This window comes from Mobula birostris, chromosome 16 (assembly GCF_030028105.1).
Source record: "Mobula birostris isolate sMobBir1 chromosome 16, sMobBir1.hap1, whole genome shotgun sequence".
Classification (NCBI taxonomy): Eukaryota; Metazoa; Chordata; class Chondrichthyes; order Myliobatiformes; family Myliobatidae; genus Mobula; species Mobula birostris.
Window position 1 is genome coordinate 29,263,274 of NC_092385.1, and position 19,505 is coordinate 29,282,778.

Sequence of the window (19,505 nt, forward strand, 5' to 3'; positions counted from 1 at the left end):
AACTTGTTTTGAAAGTTAAATAAATAGACTTCCATCTTCAATTAACAGTATCAAACTTCTGTTAAATAAAAAGCTAAAAATCTGTGAATACAGCAACTATAAACAAATTAGGCACAGCTTTACTTCAACAAACACTACTGAAGTATATTCATACAGATGTTCTTTAATGAAATTATTTGATTTAAGATGTCTACTGCAATTTACAGATGTTTCCCCTTTTATGCTTCATGTTTTTGAAATGTTTCTGTTTTAAATGTTCGAGGGTGAAATTTCACACGTTTCTTCAGTTCATCTGAAGTGACTTTGGTGGGAGAACAGCAGAAAATGTGGAAGAGCAGTTTTAATGCTGGCTATTCTGGAGTTTCTACAGTTCTTACAATGGCAGACAAGTGGAAGAGCCCATAAAGAAGCTCACTTCCTATCATTGACTTTCCTGTTTTTACTGTAGCCCTGCGCTAACTGTGTAATGGATGGAAGGGTGGGTGTTTCTATCTCAGTTACCAGCAGTGCTTCTCTGATGTATCTGCTGATTTAATCTGTGATGGTATTTAGTGAATACTCTCATTCCTACTTGTATTCCCTTGCTCAGGATTTCCTCAATGCCACCTATCTACATCATGCTTGAAACCAGGAACTCTGCCTGAGTAGAAAGTCAAACATGCATTCCTTAACATAGTAATACTTCAATACGTTGCAGCTGTAAAATGAAAAACACAATTCTACTTTAATCCCAACTTTTTCCATTAATTGTCAGAATGCTTACTTGATCCGCTGTATCATCAGAGCAGAAATCTCCCTATTTCCACACGCAGCATTTCCTTATGATAGGAGGAGGCCATTTCAGCCCTCGACTCTATGGTATCTCACAAGGCTTAATTTCCTACTAATTTCCCCTGTTACTATTCTCCCCACATCCCATCAACTCTCCCTGAATTCCAGCACTCAGTTAGACCCTAGGGCCTATTAACCTGCCCAAACCATAGACTGATGAAATGAGTAAGAAAATGGAGTACCTAGGGAAATCCACATGTAGACTTCAGACAGGCAGCACCAGAGGTCAGGTTAAACCTGGGTTGCTGTAGCTGTGAGGCAGTGGCTCGACTTTCAGTGGCGTCCCAACTTAATTCCAGTAAATACTGGAAAAGTCCTAAACCACAAACCTGCCAACTCCAGTCTTCTTACTCATAAGATCGGATACTGAAGCTGACTATTTGCAGGCCTGATGCCATACTTGATCTTGAGATGATCTTTGACCATCAGTATTACAGACTATTTCTGGCTCTGTAGAATCACCCAACTCTATCCCTGACCTCATTACCTGACCCCACATTCCACTGTCTGTAAACTCAAGTTTGTTAAAGCATCCATATTCACTAACACCACTGAGTTCTTGATTAAGCAACGCATTGCCTTTTCAATTTATTTCTCATTGTTAAACCCTTTCATTGCACTGCCCCTCTTTGCTTCTGTAATCTTCTCCGACCCTACATCACTCAGAAATATCTAAGAACTCTCCAACACTTGCCTCTTCCATGTAGTGAATTTTAATGCCTCAGCAGTAGCAGCAGCTTTCAACTACTGAGGTGCTAGGTGCTGCAGCTCCCTCACTTCCTCTCCACCCGTTTCCCCCTGCCCTTCTTTAATACATGTGGTCATGTTTGATAATATTCTGTGGTGATCTTATGTGGTCCAATTCTGTCTGATAACATTCTATGCTGATCTTATGTGGTCCAGTTCTGTTTGATAATATTCTGTGGTGATCTTATGTGGTCCAATTCTGTTCAATAACAATCCTAGGTGCACCTTTATTTGTTGAAGCTGCTGCATAAGTACAACTTGTTTACGTTGATTTACATTTACGTAGTTGCAGCATTGCACAATCTTCCATATTACAAGCTTCTGAGAAGATGAATATAATTATCAGTAGACTCAAAGTTAGCTTCTTTCTAGGGAAATGTTCATTTTCCAGTGGCCATCCAAAAAAAAAGCTTACCTTCTTTCCATAAATGCATCAATGGAAGTAAAAGGTTGTTAAAATTGCATTTGAGATTCCTAGCTAATAATGAACCTCATGTTGCTTTAAGAATTTTCAAGTCTATGCCAATAGGTGGAGCCAATTATGTTAATAACGGTAATTTACAATTACAGGGCTTTCCAGGGTTCTAGTATGTATTATGTGTTGAAGCAGTGCACTCTCAAATTTTTCACTGATACACAATTTTTTTCTCATGCCTTTTCAGATATAGGTTGCAGTGATTAAATGACATTGTTTACCTGTTGGATCTGATATTTGCTTGCACTTAAACTGAAGCAAGTATAACAACCAGAAGTTTGCTTTGAGCACAAGCTATTCATTTCAATGGTACTTAGTAACCATAAGCACCAAGAATTATTTAATTTGCCTGTGAAGCAAATGCATGTTGTTCTAAGACAACATGTTTTTTAAAAATCACATCTTTGAATCAACTCATTGCCATGTAGATTTTTGGTAATGTGGTTTCAAGTGCTTCATCTAGTGGAAGTATTCATAACGAAACTCTGCGACTTACCTTCAATTTTGGCATACTCAGAAAGTCGAGTGTAATTTACAAGTGCAGCTTTCTCCAAACATTTCCGAATAACAACTTTAACTTCTTCTTGTGGAACAGGGGTTACTATATCCTTCATCAGCACCTTTTTAATGACAGAAATGGAAGTCCATTATATGAAGCCCTGTGGAAAATTGGAAGCAATGGCGATATATTCTTTACCCTTATCTAGTTGGACTTTTCCAAATACCAGAAAAAGCAGGATTTGCAGCAATTGATGTCCATTGAAGATAAGAATTTCTAACTCTGGTATGCAAAAGCAATTTTAACATACACTTTGAATATGATTGAATGTGAAATGCACTCACCTTGACTGAAAAGGTTGTGCACTCAAGGCATGTAAACACTACACTGACAATCCACTGTAACACCAAGAGAATGCCGCAGTGTGAAGAAATAGGAAGTTTGGGGTGAAGTATTAAACTGAGGGCAAATCTAATCTCCCAGGGGAACATAATTGGTCCAGGGTATTATAAGAGAACCAGGAGGACCTGGCCCTCATTCAATTTTTCTAAAAACAATTTACCTCAGCATTATTACCCTGCCTGAGTGTGGGCATTTTATGGAGCAAAGACTGGTTGCAATAATTCCAACTTTATAACAGTCAGTACATCTGAGAAGGAATTTTATTCTATATTAGCCTTAAAACACTTCCGGTCATTCTTCAACGGATAATGAAAGATGCTATAAAAAACACCTTTTTGTAAAATGGGATTGGTGGATTAAATGTAAATTGCTTTGATATTTGAACTGCACATAATTTAAATTGTTCACTGCTCACCCTCTCCAAGAGAGACAAAGTAGCCTTCAGTGCTCCCTCTGGTCTTCCAAATGGAAAGCAATACCTGTTAGACAGACAGATTGTATTAGTTTTCAACAAAATGTCAATGATAATCTTAGTTAACTTTAGAGATCAGAAAAGAAGCAAAATTCATGAGATAATCTAAGTCTTTTAGCAAGGATTAACAAAACAGTAACAAGTTAGACAATGCAATGGGCCAGACTTTACAGTCAGCAGTGAAGTGATGGTGCCTAGTGTTAAATCAGACGAATCTGCCCATGGAGATTAAGTCAATTTCTGTGGCAACAATGGTCTCTTTTCTAACATCAGTTGCTGTCAGGTATTAGTTCCACGTGATTTTTGACATTTAGCAATAGCAACATCAGCAGGTAGAGCAGGCAGCATGAGTTATTTAAAGAAGAATTTTTAGAGACACAAGGAATAGGAGCAGGGCCAGGAGTAAGCCACGAGGCCTGTTCCACCACTTCATAAAGAGAACAGTCCTGCATCAAAGATTTCTCAATCTCAGCCTTGAATAGGCTTAAAGTCCAAGCAGTCACAACTCTCTGGAGTAGAAAATCTTAAAGATTCACAACACTATTAATGAAGAAATGTTTCATGTTCGCAGTCCCAAAGAGTTAACTCTTTATCCTGAGCCTGTGCCCCCAGTTCTAGACATGAAACCAAGAAAAGTCACTCTTCCCTGTCAAAACACTTCAGGATTCATAAATTCCAATGACCTATTCTCTAGAGAATGTACACTCAGTCTACTCAACCAATCCTCATAGGATTTCTAGGCTCTCCTATCCCAGGAATAAATCAAGTAATTTATGTTATATTATCTGCAAGCCAAGCATTTCCATCCTGAGATAAGGGACAAAAACAGTTTAAAAAGCTCCTGGTATGATCTCAATGAAGCCTTGTACAATTGTAACAGGACTTTGCTACTCTTACGCACCAATCTCTTGCAATAAAGGTGAACATGTAGCTTGCCTTCCTAATTGCTGTACCTGCAAAGTCACCTTCTGTGATTAAAGTACAAGGACACCTAAATCTCTCTGCATAACAATATTTAATTGCTGTTCTTTTCTATTACAAATTATTGTTTTATGTTCTTTCTATCAAAGTTAGTACCTTCATATTTGTCCATATTATTTTTTACTCGCTGCCTTCTTGGACTAGGGTTAATTATTTAGTCTATCTTTTTACAAATTCGTCACTGTCACTTTCTCAGCAATTTTTGATGGAGATGTCAAAAACACAACTCAGAAAAGACATTCTATAGAGCACAAAGATACAGTAGTATATAAGAATTTTAAGAAAATAACAATTCAGGCATTTATGATTAGTTTCATTAGTTTTTTTGTATCTTGTTTCCTTTCAAACAGAAGTTAAAGCAGAAGACAGAATTAGTAAACTCACTTGCACCTTATAGAACAAAACATAAAATGTTTTGATCACTATTCCGGCAGAATAGATGAGAGAAAGTTGTAAGCCAGCAATTCTTATTGAGGGGCAAGGAACCATTGACAGTATCTTTTGGATTTACTTGTTTGTACTCCGGACATTGTAGGCTATTTTATGGTGCAATGATAATGGGATAAATTGTCTACCTTCTCCACAGATGCTGCATGACCTGGTGTGGGTATCTACTCTTTTCAGATTTTTATCCTCACCGACTATTGCTCTTTCTGTAGCTGATGCTGGAATGACTTTTTTTTCCCCTGGTGCTTTAAAGTTGCACAGAACTAATACAAAAATAATATTAAAGTACCATTTCTGTATGTATCTTAAAATCAAACAGACTTATATACTACTGGAAAGAAGTAAAAAATACATCAACCAGCTTGATGTTTTATCTGCTTGTATTTACCTAAAATGAGTAATCTGATTCTCGAGTAGTGAACGCAGTCTGGCCTTAATTTCTTCGAAACGTTCTTTCTCTTCCACTGTTACTGTCCCTATTCCATCGGGCCTGGGGGCAAGGAAAAGAACATTTAGCTGCATTCTTTCATAAGTTCATTCATTCCCATTTGTAACATTCTGTTCAGTACAAAGAATAAATACAAAGAATAACTACTAGAGGAAACTAAATACCAGAGGGCATGCATTTAAGGTGAGAGAAGTAAAGTTTAAAGGAGATGTGCAGGGTAAGTTTTTGTTTACACAGAGAATAGCAGGTGCCTGGAACGGATGGTGGAAGCAGATATGATAGTGGCATTTAAGAGGCTTTTAGATAGACATGTGAATGAGAACAGAGGAATATGGATCATGTTCAGGCAAAGAGATTGAGTTTTATTTGGCATAGACATTGTAAGCAGAAGAGCTGGTTCCTGTGCTGTACTGTTTGATGTTCCACGATAGGACAAGAATGCAGAATAAAACATTTTGTCATTTTAAGGCAGAAGGCAGAAGAGTTGAATTGCACATGGAAAATCTGCTTTTAATAAATTCCTAATCAACTACAGTCAAATTATATTCACTTTTATGTTTTCATTGTTATTAATGTTGCTTGTTAAGTTACAATGAGTTCCAACAACTGCAAAAACAGAGAAACTGCCTTACCAGTTTATTGATTATAAAACATAGAGAAGGCGAGTCATTTTTTTTGTTGAGTTTAAATTTTGGTAACTGAGTTCTTCTGGGGATCTCAAACAAAATGTGGGCATAGAAAATTATATAATGCAGCGCTGGCAATTAAACAGACATTTGACTGGACCTTCCTTTAAAGCAGATATACCAACAGTAGATAATTGACAGCCTAGGGCAGCCTGTCTCCTCTAGCCCACCACAATGTGATGGAGTGCAACCAGCAAGTAGAACAGGACACATTATTGTGGGGGGTGGCGCGGTGGGGTGGAGGCCGGGTTCTTGAGAGTAAGGGGCAAAGCTAAAGCTCTGGCCTGGCTTTGTTTGGCAATGCCCAGAAGGAAAGCACCTGCTTCTCTAGCCCCAAAAATTACTCAGTAATTTACCCTTTGACTCGGGCTCAATGGGTGTTCATTCTTGTTAAATGGGTATTTATGCCCCCTACTTAAGGGACACCTGTGGTATGGTGATGATGGATAGAGGACGGTTTGCTTATGTTTTGGATGTGCCAGCTTTCTAATCAAAACAGCAAACTGACACACAATTGTCTTTTGGTGCCATTCATGAGATGTTTTAGTGGTTTCAGAGGCTAACCGGCTGGAATAATTTCACTCTGGCAGTTCTATTAAATGTATTTTGTAGCATGTTTTGTGTTGTAATGAATTGTATTTATAAGACTGTACAATTACTGTTTAAAGAGTTCATTTCATCTTTATTGATTAAAAAACATAAAAATTAAAACATAAATGCTGCATTTTTTGCCTCACACTTATTTGAGGATTTTGACAATGAGCAAAAGGGAGATTTAAAAACATTTCTTCATGATACAATTTAAACATCCTTTTCTACTTTTTTTGACCTTTTGCACTTAGTAAGCAGGGAGTTGATCATTAAAACTAGGTGGTTGTTTTTCCCAGGCTATTATCCATATGGCTTAAGTTTTAGATGAAGTGTATGTTATAAAAGAGAACAAATTAAGTCCTGCACAAATAAACATTTCCTTATTATTTCACAACTTCAGGTTAAACAAAATGGATAGCTCCTAACTATTTACACCGGTCCATAATCCATAATAAGAAGGAAAGAAGCCGACCTAATCCCTTCACGAAAGGAAGCAACAGCCCAGACAAACAACATTACCAGGTTCTTCAGTCAAATGCAGAGAGGGATTTGTACTCTACTATCCAACCTACACTAGTTCAGTCTCCCTTTCTGTAGTGTGAGTAGACTGTGAATAGAATAAACAGTCCTTTTCCATGGGCCTCCTTCAGTGTACATCTTAAGCTGTGCAAATCCCCAGCACCAGCCTGTTTGGCAATACAAAAGCATGATAAAGGATTACAGAACCTCTAATAAACCTCCTGTCAGGGGTTAATTGGTCAGCTTTATTTCTCATTATTTGCAAGCATCAATTGTGACCTTAGGCTCAGAAATTACAATCTATACTGCAGGGCTGCAGTGACCAATCAGATAAAAGTTGTTAATACCACAAATCATCCCACATGAGATTGTACTCTGGAGCAAGGAAAGCAATTTTTTGCACTCTTTGGAGAAGCTTAGTGGACCAAGCTGCTTTTTTTCTTATATAAAAAAAGAAAAATGTCAGAGGAGCTGATATAAATGAGGTGTGCTTCAAGACCCTTCTAAAATGCAGAGATTCAGTTGTCAAGCTAACATATTCAAATAGAAAAAGATGAGATTTTATACCATTACAGTTTGAAGTTCGGAATCATCACGTGCCAATAAAGAGCAATTTAAAAAATTAAGGTATGAACAAAAATGGGCTATCCTTTATCAACGAGAAACCTGCTTTTTTTTTACCAAAATGGAAAGCTCATCTATCATATTCAGATAGAAAATACTTGAGTCCTTGAGATTACAACTCTTATCAACCTGTAATACAAAATTACTATATTTCTATTCAGAACGGTAGTTCTGTTCACAAAAGGGGCTTGATTTTCTTTACTGAAGCCATAAACCTACTGTACACCTTCACAACATGTATTCCATGTTACGAAATAAAGCCGACAAATTCTAAAAAAATGGTATGGATTCTGATATTATATTGCAATGGCTCATAGTAACTGGAAAAATCTGAGAGTATTTTCAAAGCGGATGCCAAGATGTAAGCATCTGACCACAAAAGTAGTACAATCCACAAGTCAATTATAGCTACTTTGGAGTGGTTTCCATGTCTCGGAGGGCCTGCCAACTGTAACCCGTCATGGCCACTAGGATTTCCTTTCTCAAACAGCTGTGGACTATATTACATCTGACATGATGAGCGTCTTTCGACTCTACCTTTCAAAACTTCGGCAAACCATTTTCTCATTGCCGTTCACAAAGATGACATTTTCGGCAGCGTGATAGGAAAGATGTCATGTTGGTTGTTTTTCAAGTCTTTGTCACAGTGGTTAGCACCAGTTCTGTCAGCTTCACTCTCCTCACAGTCTCCTATCTCAGGCCATGTCACAAATAATAAAATTTCCAATGCTTTTTGTCAAAATTTACAAATAATCAAGCCCTCGCCATGCTACTTGTTATGGATTTCATTGCTTGGGATTCTCCTTAAAACATAATTGGCCAAAATAGAAAGACAATTTTAACATGATTAAGCAAAATTACATGTTTTATATATAAAATGTTAATTTAGTTATAAATATTAAATTTGAATTCTAAAGATGAAATAAGTGCTACAGAAATACAAATACCACCCATCATTTGAACAACTGTCGATATTTTATTCATATAAAGGACAGGATAAATACTTTTCTTCCTGTGGAGTTTCCTGCACCTTTTTAAATATGCGTGATTTAGACAGAGTAAAGACATGTTTAAAAAAAATAACAGTTTGCATTCATTATTAATAGTTGCAGTATTTCATGAATTTAAATGAACAGATTTCTTTTCACTTTTATAAAAGTTATCCCCACAAATTAAGGTTTGGGGGAAGGGATTCAAATTTTTTTTGCCATGTAAGGTCTGCAAATAATTAGGTACAATAATTTTGCACAGAAACCTTTGCTACTTCCTTCATTGACATTGATCAAACAGTAAAACCATTTTTATACACTGGAACCTTGGATACCAGCTAGTTAGTTTCTTCTTTATGACAGCTTGTCATTCTGTCAGTCTTGACCTTCAGGCTGTCCCGTAACATCTGAATCACATTTGCTTTCTACTCTCTGACTGACTGCAAGCTACTGTTGTCTCACTGTCTGACCCAATAATAACAATACAAACAGACAACTTACTGAAACTCCACCACATGAAAAGATAATGTTTATCCTTAGCATGTATTAAAACCTACATGCAGTTAGACCTACATTTGACCCTGTTCGTTTTACTATAAATGACTACAGTTCCACTTAAACTGAAGCCTTCATATGCATGAATAACAACTTTTTGTTTTTAAAGCTATGTTTTGATAATTGTGGACATGAATAAATCTTAAATTCATATTTAAATATTATTTTAAGTGTTAAGCATAGTAACTATAATTTAATTTACTACAATAAATCTCGAAATTTACAGGTGTTACGACTTTGTACACAAAGGAAACAATCAGTGTGAATTAGTCTCCACACCTTCAACATTACCATCAGAATTTCTGTTAGAAGGCTGCTTGTTTGCCAACATGAATATCGAATAAACACTTAATGATTTTTATGCTACTTTGACAAATGATTTTGGTTTAGTGACTACCCTGGACAATCTGAGAGTGTTACTCCAGTTGTACAAGTTTAGAGGTTCAATTACAACAGGTTTCCTTTATCATCTAAAGCAGCTTTTCTATGACATTACAGACAAAATGTATAACATTCTGTTAGATATATGTTAAGTAAATAAAGAATGTGTGAAAATTCCTGCTTGGGCTGATTAGACAAGTCTGGAAAATGGAGTATTAATCTGCTCTGTAAGAATACAGTTTTCTTCATAGTCCTTTACATAGAAGCTCCAAGATGACAGGTGTCAAACCTTGGCATGGAGCAATTATGAGAGACTTAATCAAGAGGCGAATCAGCGATCATGTGTATTAGAGACGAATCACATACCTCCTCAAGGCCAGTTAAACAACAAACACAAAATGTCTTCTTGATCTTTTTGGACTAGTAACTGAAATATTATAAGATTGTCAAAAGAAAGGAAATTGTGGAAAATATCAAGATGAAGGAAAATACGTGTAAATAGAAGTATCTGCTATTTGTGTTGCAATATGAAGTATCAATCTTATCACAATACTATTTTAAAATTCACTTACCTTTTTGGTTCAGGTTTTTGTTGCATCTTGGATTCCTTTCTAGAACCTTTTCTAGATTCCTTTCTCTCCTTTTTTGATTCAATCTCTGGCTCATTTGCTGAGGTTTTGAGTGATATGTCCCCCTCAGATTCTACACTTGGCTGTGACATAAACAATTCTGGCCCTTTCACACTTTAAAGGATAGTTGGTTTGCAGAAAGCCAGAAACAGAACCAATGAAGCATGAAAGAAATAAAGAAAAATCAAAGTACAAGAAACAAAAGAAAAACATGAAAAAGAAATAAAAACAAACAGAAACCAACAGAAGTCCTGAAACAAGAGTTGGAATCATTAAAAAAATCTAATATGAAATGTACGCATTATCTTCCATTGTATCTCCCAAGCTGCGTGAATTCAACTAGAACTTAGCATTTAAATAAAAGTGGTAGGGCAGCAAACAGAAATTAATGAAATTAATCTGTCATGCCAGAGCGTGAACAGATGTTTAAAAATTACTGGAGTTACTTGAAAAGGCTATTCTGAAAACACCTTCCAAACCCATGACATCTACTGCCAAGAATGACAAGGGCTTCAAGCGCATGGAAGGACCACCAATTTGTTTCTCTCCAAGTTGCACAGCCTCCTGATCAGGAAATATATCTCCACTTCCTCAACACTCTCTCCAATTCTGCCACTCCTTACTCATTCATTGTGGGAGTAATTTTACCGGAAGGATTGTAGCAATTCAAGAAGGTGCCTCCCCATGATTTCTCAAATATAGTCAGAGCTAAACAATAAATACTGACCTTGCCAGCTGCTCCTATATCCTAAAAAAATGAAAAAAAAATTCCCACAATGCCTTATATCTGGCTACAAACATTCATGGGATTCAATTCATTACATGATCATTTTGTACTTCAATTTGAATAATCAACAATTAATTTTGGGCTACACAAACTTCAGCTAATGCTAGCCTGAGTAATTAGATTGGCTGTAAAGAAAATAAGATGAAAAGACAAGGATATGGCCATACTAATACCAAAGCCACATGGAATTGAAAATTTGGATACAACCATTGCATGGAAAAGATTCCTACGTTCTTTTTGTGTAATGTTGACAAATATTGGGCTGTAAATGCTTATCTTTCCCAAGTAATCCCAGTAAAAGTCCAGTAGCTTAACTATCACAATAATCACGGGATCGTGTGTCACATTGTTTTTGAACTCTACCTGTTGCCATGAACATGTGAAGCACAGAAGGCAAAGCTGTAATGAAGCAGGGTTGGGTCAATCATTGCTCCATTTTCAGCCCTTTCAAGTAAATCATTGAGGTAGCAGAGATGTCTGTGACAGCCTCTGGTTCCATAACGGGCACAGTATTCATCCAGCACAAACACCTGACCAGGACTAAACCACCCCTGTGGAACAGAAAATCAAAATCCCTCAAGAAAGGTTTTGTAATCAGGTAATAACATTAAGTGATTCCACAGAATAAAATATAATAAACATGTGAACTAATGATTAGCTATAGTTATAAATGATATATTACTTTATAAATGTGCTTTCAGCAAAGATAACATACTTTCATTGAACAATGTTTTGTGGGCATTAATAGAAAGGATTTAACATCAGTAGAAGAACAATTTATCATTTTGGGCAAAATACATTCTGATTAATGGTTTGTGATAAATCCATTTGTATAAGCACCCAAAAGAGTCTGAATCAAGATGACCCAAACCATTTCACCTGGTTGAGGAAAAGGGACTTTGCATGCTGAATTGAAGGCAGGAACTTTCAAAATCTGTCAAAACTAGGCATGATTTTGAAACTACTTGTTGGTGGGGGTTTGGAACATAAGTATATTTGACAACTGTTTGAATGTGGAGATGCAGATGACAAATTAAACCTGTTCCATATTGCAGTTACAGAAGGAAAAGCTTATCGTGCGGTGGACATGGGAACGACTTGGGGAAGCTGTGGGCAGGGATGTACATGGACTGTGAATGAGATCCAGAGTGTTTCTCTGGAGCAGGAATGCTTTCCCAAATCCTAGACAAATTTCAGCCCCGCTGCAGAACCCCATTTTTTGTGCATTAGTGGCCCCTGTGTGGGGCTTTATTTCAGCTGATGGTAACATGCCACTAATGGGCATCAATCGATTGGTGCCAGTTTTGCCTACCTGTCCCTTAAGTAAAAATTGAGGACTTGACAAGCATGTTTAAACTAGAGAGAGACAGTTATATATCTTGCCCTTTTATAATGCCCTGAAAACTGTAACAAACCTCATGAAGACTCCAAAGCATCAAAAATGGCCATGTGACGGGAATTGTGTAGTATTGTAAGAGTGCCAGCTCCTTTGGGTAGATCATATGCAATGAGAAGAGGCAGAAGTAAAGGAGATAGACTCAGGAAGCAACAATGGAGTGTGCAAAGGGGTTTAATTTTAAAAGAGGAGTTAACGGTAACAAAATTTAAATATGGAAAGTGTGGGTGCGTGGAGATAATGACCTATATTATCAGTGTTCACAAATATGTTAGTAATTTTTTTCTATAATTCTATTAACACAGAAAAAGAGAATGCAAGCCGAGAACTAGGGATGGAATTTACACAAGCTTGCCTTTGGTCTCAGTCTAAGGTTTTCATTCACTAACCCAGTCTCTGCTGACAGCCCAGCGATTGCCCAGCTCAGGATCCGACACATTCGTGGCAGTATTTTTGCAATGGCAATTGAAAGGTGGGGGGGGGGGTACTATTTTATTGGGCAGAATAGCTTATAACTTTGAAGCAAAATCAGGCAAGACATAGATAATTTTCGACAGAAGTTGCAGAAAACCAGTGGAAGAGTGGGGCCCTTACTAGGCACCAATGACTATCAGGTTTGTTCACTGACAGTGGCAGATAACTGCTAGTCTTTAGGCTGTGGACCTGGGGAACAGTTTACCAGTACCAGATAAGAAATAAATAATAAATGAGAATGTAACATGGAGCCAAAGAATTATTCAGCAGGTAGGGAACAGGAACAGGTGTAAGAAAAACCAAAGTTCCAGGCAAAGGCAACAACACTTCTCGTCAGATTCCTTCCCAGCATGGTAAAAAAAATCCTAAATCTCATGGAAGAACCTTTAGCAAGAATAAATGGCAACAATCCATGAACGAAGCAATGGTTAGGAAGTAATATTCACATTGGCAGAAATTTTCATATTAATTTTTGACTGTTACAGCTCATAAATTGCCTTTTAGGTTAAAATGGCAAAATATCATCTCAACTATAATTCCAACTGTTCTGAAATCATTGCAATTTTATAAATTGACAATATGCTTACCAAACAAGAATACGAATCGTTAAGTCTGTGGTCCAGTGTCAACCTTTGTAGTGTTTCAAAGAGCGTTGCGTGATCAAACATGCAAGGATTGGCAGAGATAAATTCATCCATTCCATGTTTCTGAGCTCTGTCTGCATCTGTTTCCAGGCACATATACAGAAAAGAGCATACTTAGAGAAAGGCAACAAATCCATCAAACACAGCTGGATAATTAAACACCCTATCATCTCAACCACAACTAACTACTCTCATTTACATTATTGTTTGTTAATTTCTACCTTCCCAAAACTTTCCATGCAGTACGAGGTTCCCTCTAAATTGTTGTAGCCATCTCCAGTGTCACGTCAAAATAAAGTACACCGCACAATTACATGGTCTCAACTAAGTACCAATTAAGTTCCTTAACACTGGCCCTAAATAATACCTTTCACAATAGATTCTGCCATTCCACAGAATGCAATTCTAATTCAGATTTTAATTAAGGATTGTTTCGGCAATATCCATCGTAAAAACTAGTAAAAGAGATATTGTTTCCATTGTTGGTCTATTGTTGCCACTCTAGTTTTGATATCAAATTTTAATTCTGATAAATTAAATAAAATTACGTTTGTTGAAAGAGTTCATACTGCATATCACAAAAATGGAATCACAATTGCTTAACAACATAATCCATCTTAGACATGATATGCTGGTGTAAAGCAAGAATTCCAACATCCTGAGGCTCAATCCTGTCCTGGGAAATTGTACTGAAATTAGATTTCAAATATTAGCAAATATTTAGACTTAATATTAGTTTCATATTTACATTTCCAAAGTTAATCATGTAGAAATATATTAAAACTGAAATAAAGTGGCAAACCATGGACATCCATAACTTTGACACTGAACAGGCCAGAGGGTGAGAGTTGTGAGGGAGTGGGATGAGGAACATTCGGAAATGGGGGAATTTTTCAGATCTGCATGTGATGTCTGGATGTCCATCCTTTCTGATCAAGTGTACCTCCTGGTGGATTAACAGAGGAATTGCACTGACAACATCTTTGCATATCTTCTCCATATACCCAATCACATTTATTAGTAGGATTACAGAGAGCACATTGTGTGGAGGAAAACAGTCAAGAGATAACAATATAATCAGCAGAAGGGTGACATGAATTGGAGTCATCTAAATATACATAAATACAATTTTCGTAAGCAAAGATTTTTTACATGAAATTAATGGCATCAATAAGGCATGATTATTCTAACCTGTCCAAAAGATAGAAGCAAGACTACAATTGTAAAACCATGCGTGGCTACTAAATGCAATGAAGTTATTCAGAATTCTTCTTTGTGAATTAAAATGGTTTCAAAATGGAAAACAGTCTGCCACTATGTCTGTACTACAAAACAAAACGACAGAAAGGACTGGCAAAGCAAGATTACAATCTGCTATTTGCAATGAATTAATGAAGTAGGAGCATTCATGCTTTCTATTCAAAACTGTAGGCACAAGCACCTAGGGTGTAACTAATTAATCTCAACATACATAGCTAAAAGATTATAATCAGCAAAAGAAACAGAAATAGAAACCATTCTGGATGTGGTCAGGTGCACCCTAGATGTTGGTAATGTCTTGGAAGTGTCAATCAAATTAAGGATAAGTTGAACAATTTATTGCAAACCGTGCAGTTTTTGTACAGGGAACTGTTTTTCAAATTCTATCCCAATATGACAGCTTATTTTTTAAAAATCAGTCTCTTTCTACCATTGTTTGCATATTTCTACCCTTCAGTTTAGACATGCAGGTATTCCATATGTATTTCTCAACTTAGGTAAGCTTTAGTGAATTTATGATAAATGAATTTTGTCAACTATTATTAATTATTCAGAGCATTATTCTGCTTTGGGCAAGTCAATTCATGATGAAACAATGGAAAGTTGCCTTGGAAATTAAAAAAAATGTTGGTTTGAGATGCATCAAAAAAATTTCAATTTTAAAGTGACAATGAATTCACGTTTTGATTTGGTGTTTTTATTCTATTTAGTAAATATTAAGTTGTAGAAAATAAAGTTTTCTTTAAAAGTGTTTCACAATAAAAGATTCAACAACCCACCAAGAAGATAATATCCTCATTCAAAAATTATAAGGTGAAATTTTTGTGTTCTGGAGTTCAATATTTAGGAGACAATTTTTTCCTAAACAAATGGTTTTGAATTTGATAGGTATTTACATTAACACTATCTACTTTAATTGTTTCACGAATTGAACTGATGTAGGCATACTCACTTAATTATATTTTTAATATATATTTCTTATTGTAATTTATAGATTTTCATTACTATATATTGCAATGTACTGCTGTTGCAAAATAACAAATTTCACAACATACACTTGTGATATTAAACCTGATTCTGATTCTGATCGTGGCATTTTGGAGACCAAGAGACCAAAACATAAGGCCACCTTGCAGTTGAGCATCAAAGTATTCAGTGAACTCAAAACATGTTAGTTTTACAATTCAAAATATAATATCAGTTAAAAGTTCAGCATGGACAGTACTGATGCAGGCTTAGCCTATGACAATACATTTAAAAATGTAGAGACATTATTAGTCTACAAATAGCCACAGCTATAATTACAAGAATTCTGAGGGAATTAGACTTGCTTTAAAAAACACCTTCCAGGAGGATTTTTAAGGACATTAAGCATAACTTTCAAGCACCACAATGATTATACAATTTATGTGTTAATGAATCAGTGACCAGATCGCTTAATGAAGTTTACTCCAAATTGAATTTAAATAGAAGTCTATAGCAAGTTTTTTGGTACTTTAATCCAATGTAATAGCATTAAAATATTTCCTCCGGATCATGGGTTTTTTTGTATACTTCAGAAAAGAATAACCTTTGGGACCATATTCTCTTTCACAGGTTTTAAAACTGGTTATTTACATTGTTCAAATATGCTTCTATAATAAGAAAGGATAGAAAATAAATGAAAAAACATTTTTTAGGGTATTCAAGTCTCAAATCAGATTAATTTTATTGCACTTTATTTTAATATAGAAATATCATTACAGTCTTTGAGAGACAGCATGATTACAGACGATCAACAATTAAAAGTGACACAAGTTAATATTTCATACTGATTTACAGGTTTATATATTGTTAGAAAATAATTTTAGATAATAAGCATAACTTACTGTTCTACTAGCTTACATAGCTTAAAGTTTTAACTTAAACCAACATTTTGATTAATGCATTTTCTAAACTAACAAGCTACTAGTTCTAATAGATAATAGAGAATGTGAAAAACTGCAATAAAGATATTCACTGTAATTCTTTTGCATTCTATTTATTTAATAATACTGGAAATGAATGCAGTGGATAATGCTGGAATGCAGAACAGTACACTATTAAATGTGTACATAACTATAGATGCCCATAGTAAATTACAAATGGTACATTTGTACGATAAGACTATTAGTTAATGTTAACCCAGACAAAATTTCCCATGTAAGTATGGTGTATTGGGTAGCAAATGATACGCTCCACAATTAATGAGATTTCTTTAACTTAATTAAAATGTTTTAAATTGCAGTAAATTAAACTGCATCGCTCCAGTGTGGTTTGTATGCTGTAATCTGTTTAATCATTGACACATATCAGTCCCTAAAGATAAAAATAATCTCTGAATTAAAAAATTACATCTTATGAAATTTTATAGTAAGTTGGTTTAAGAATAGTACAACTAAAATCTTTTGGATATTAGAGAATGTGAAAATAACTGAAGCCTTTAATTTATAATTCAAGTACATATTAATCTTTTTACTTAAGATAATAATCTACAGCAAATTTTCAAATGCAGTTCTTTATAAATTGTTAACAGCATTGAGAAAATTAACGTCATGCAAATCTTTTAAACATTTCCTACACAAAGTTTACAATGAGATGTCAGACATGAAAAAGGTGACTTTCTATCACAGTCCTCTGGTAAATATGTACATGTCATATCTCTTTGACATTAAAAGAATGAAGATCTGTTTTGGACAATAACAAGCAATGACACTAGTCAACCTCAGCTGGAGAAGTGAAAAGAAGAAATGACAATGATTGATGGCAGCTATCCATTTTCAGTAACTAGCTGCGAGAATGTTCTGTGGGGACTGAAGCTCTAATGAGAAACTGATCTGCATTATATTTCAGCATTTGAAAATGAAAGTATCAAAGATACATACCTTTGTGTATTCACCATCAAAGAGATTTACAAATTCATCAAAAAAATAAAAAAATGAAACAAAACTATTACGGCATATTTCTAATGTCTTATTAAAATACATGTTGTTGGCCTGGATGACATTCTCCTTGTCACATCCCAGCATTCGATAAAGGCACATAACAAGAACATGACGGGCGTACTGCAGGACACCATCATTTCCTAGTGGGCCAGGAAATGCTAAATTTTAGTTGGATTCTTCAAGGAACTACAAGTAGCTTGTTTTAAGTAAATGATGGAAAATATTTTTTTTAAATGTGAGGCTGATCAGATAGCCAGTAGTTTTTTCAAAGTTAGGACGAACAGGGGCACATTGGCTCTGCATTTAATATTGATTTATATTTTGAAAACTTACATTATTCTTTCCTTATTTCACAAATGTCAATAAAAATTGAATTATATGAATTTGTAGAATTCTATATTTGTCACTCATGCTTTTGATTGGTACCTTTAAAGTGGCTTATAGTGTACTGCAGTTCAGGAGAAAAACATGCATCAGAAGTGAATTGATTAAATTCACTAGATTGTGGTACTGCATTCCTCGGATGTAGCAATTTGAAAATACTAAAAATATTACAGCAGTGTATAGATGATAAAATATGTAGCATTTAAAGCATACAAACTACCAAATCAATCTAATAGGATAGCAACAGAGTTTGGTGCAAATACAAGAATACTGTCTTGTGTTTTTCATTACATGGGAATCGGATGCACAAATTACCCTGTATTTCCACCAAAAATGAACTACAGCAAAAGGAAAACAAAATACAGAATATTTGTCAGGCATCAAACAGATAGAAATAAGATCTGTCTTAAGTTCTGGAATTTTCTGCCTGTTATCCAACGTTGAGTCTATGAGTAAACAGGAGTATTTTCCATAAGGAGAGATGGCATCATCTACTCCTCAGTACTGCACTTGGAATACTCCAAATACATATTTGCCAACTCCCATAACCTTTGCAATTGTCTCCAATGAGTAAAACCTGCATTACTAAACTCCATGCAATAACTTTCAAAGCAAAACATATGTGCAATAACTTTACATAAAAGAAGTTGTGGTGGATCAGTAAATGTAATCCATGGGAGTGGATGTTAATAATGGAATTTCATTTTAAATACCAATCTTTTTTGGACATCCTAATCAATTTTTTAATATATTCTATATGAAAATGCTATTTTCTTGGATAAAGTTGAATATCTTCTAGGGAAAAGGCTGTGCATCATTACTGAACAAATAGCATTGGGATGGCTGATATTTTAATATTTTCAATGCATAAGAATGATCACCAAAGGTTAATTTAGTGTAATGTCATAATACCTCTGTTTCGCACAGATTTTAAACGCTTTACATACTAACATTCATGTGATACAACACATGTTGTTCAATAAGTATGGAAAGAATACTGAAAACCAGAGCTTGTAGATAAATGTGGAGTTTATTTGTTCTGCTTATCCTGGCAGTAGACTATAATTACCACAGTGGTGCTAATCATTGCTGTGAAGAAACAGGCATTATGATATCATTGTGCAAGGCAATCTGTTTTCAAGCATTACACAGTCAATTAGCTGTAGAGATAATTGAACAAATATATTACTGATGTCTTTTGTGATGTTAATTCACATTTACATTGCATGGAGGTTAGAAAATGTTAAGAATCATTCAAGTCTTACTAGGAGGAACCTTTGACTACAATATAAAAGCCAGAGAGAGGGCAATTATGCAAATA

The 19,505-nt window shown here is 35.4% G+C and overlaps 1 protein-coding gene across 4 annotated transcripts in view; it reads right to left on the bottom strand.

Annotated features, from left to right (window-relative positions):
• Window positions 1–19,505, bottom strand: part of cadpsa (Ca2+-dependent activator protein for secretion a) — a 511,391-nt gene that overhangs the window by 121,627 nt on the left and 370,259 nt on the right. For all 4 annotated transcript variants that reach the window (XM_072280505.1, XM_072280503.1, XM_072280504.1 and 1 more), the window contains exons 12-16: window positions 13,521–13,657; window positions 11,427–11,614; window positions 5,243–5,344; window positions 3,370–3,433; window positions 2,550–2,673 (exon numbers count right to left, since the gene is read on the bottom strand). In XM_072280505.1, the coding sequence (XP_072136606.1) occupies window positions 2,550–2,673; window positions 3,370–3,433; window positions 5,243–5,344; window positions 11,427–11,614; window positions 13,521–13,657 (615 nt within the window). The remainder of the gene's footprint in view (window positions 1–2,549; window positions 2,674–3,369; window positions 3,434–5,242; window positions 5,345–11,426; window positions 11,615–13,520; window positions 13,658–19,505) is intronic.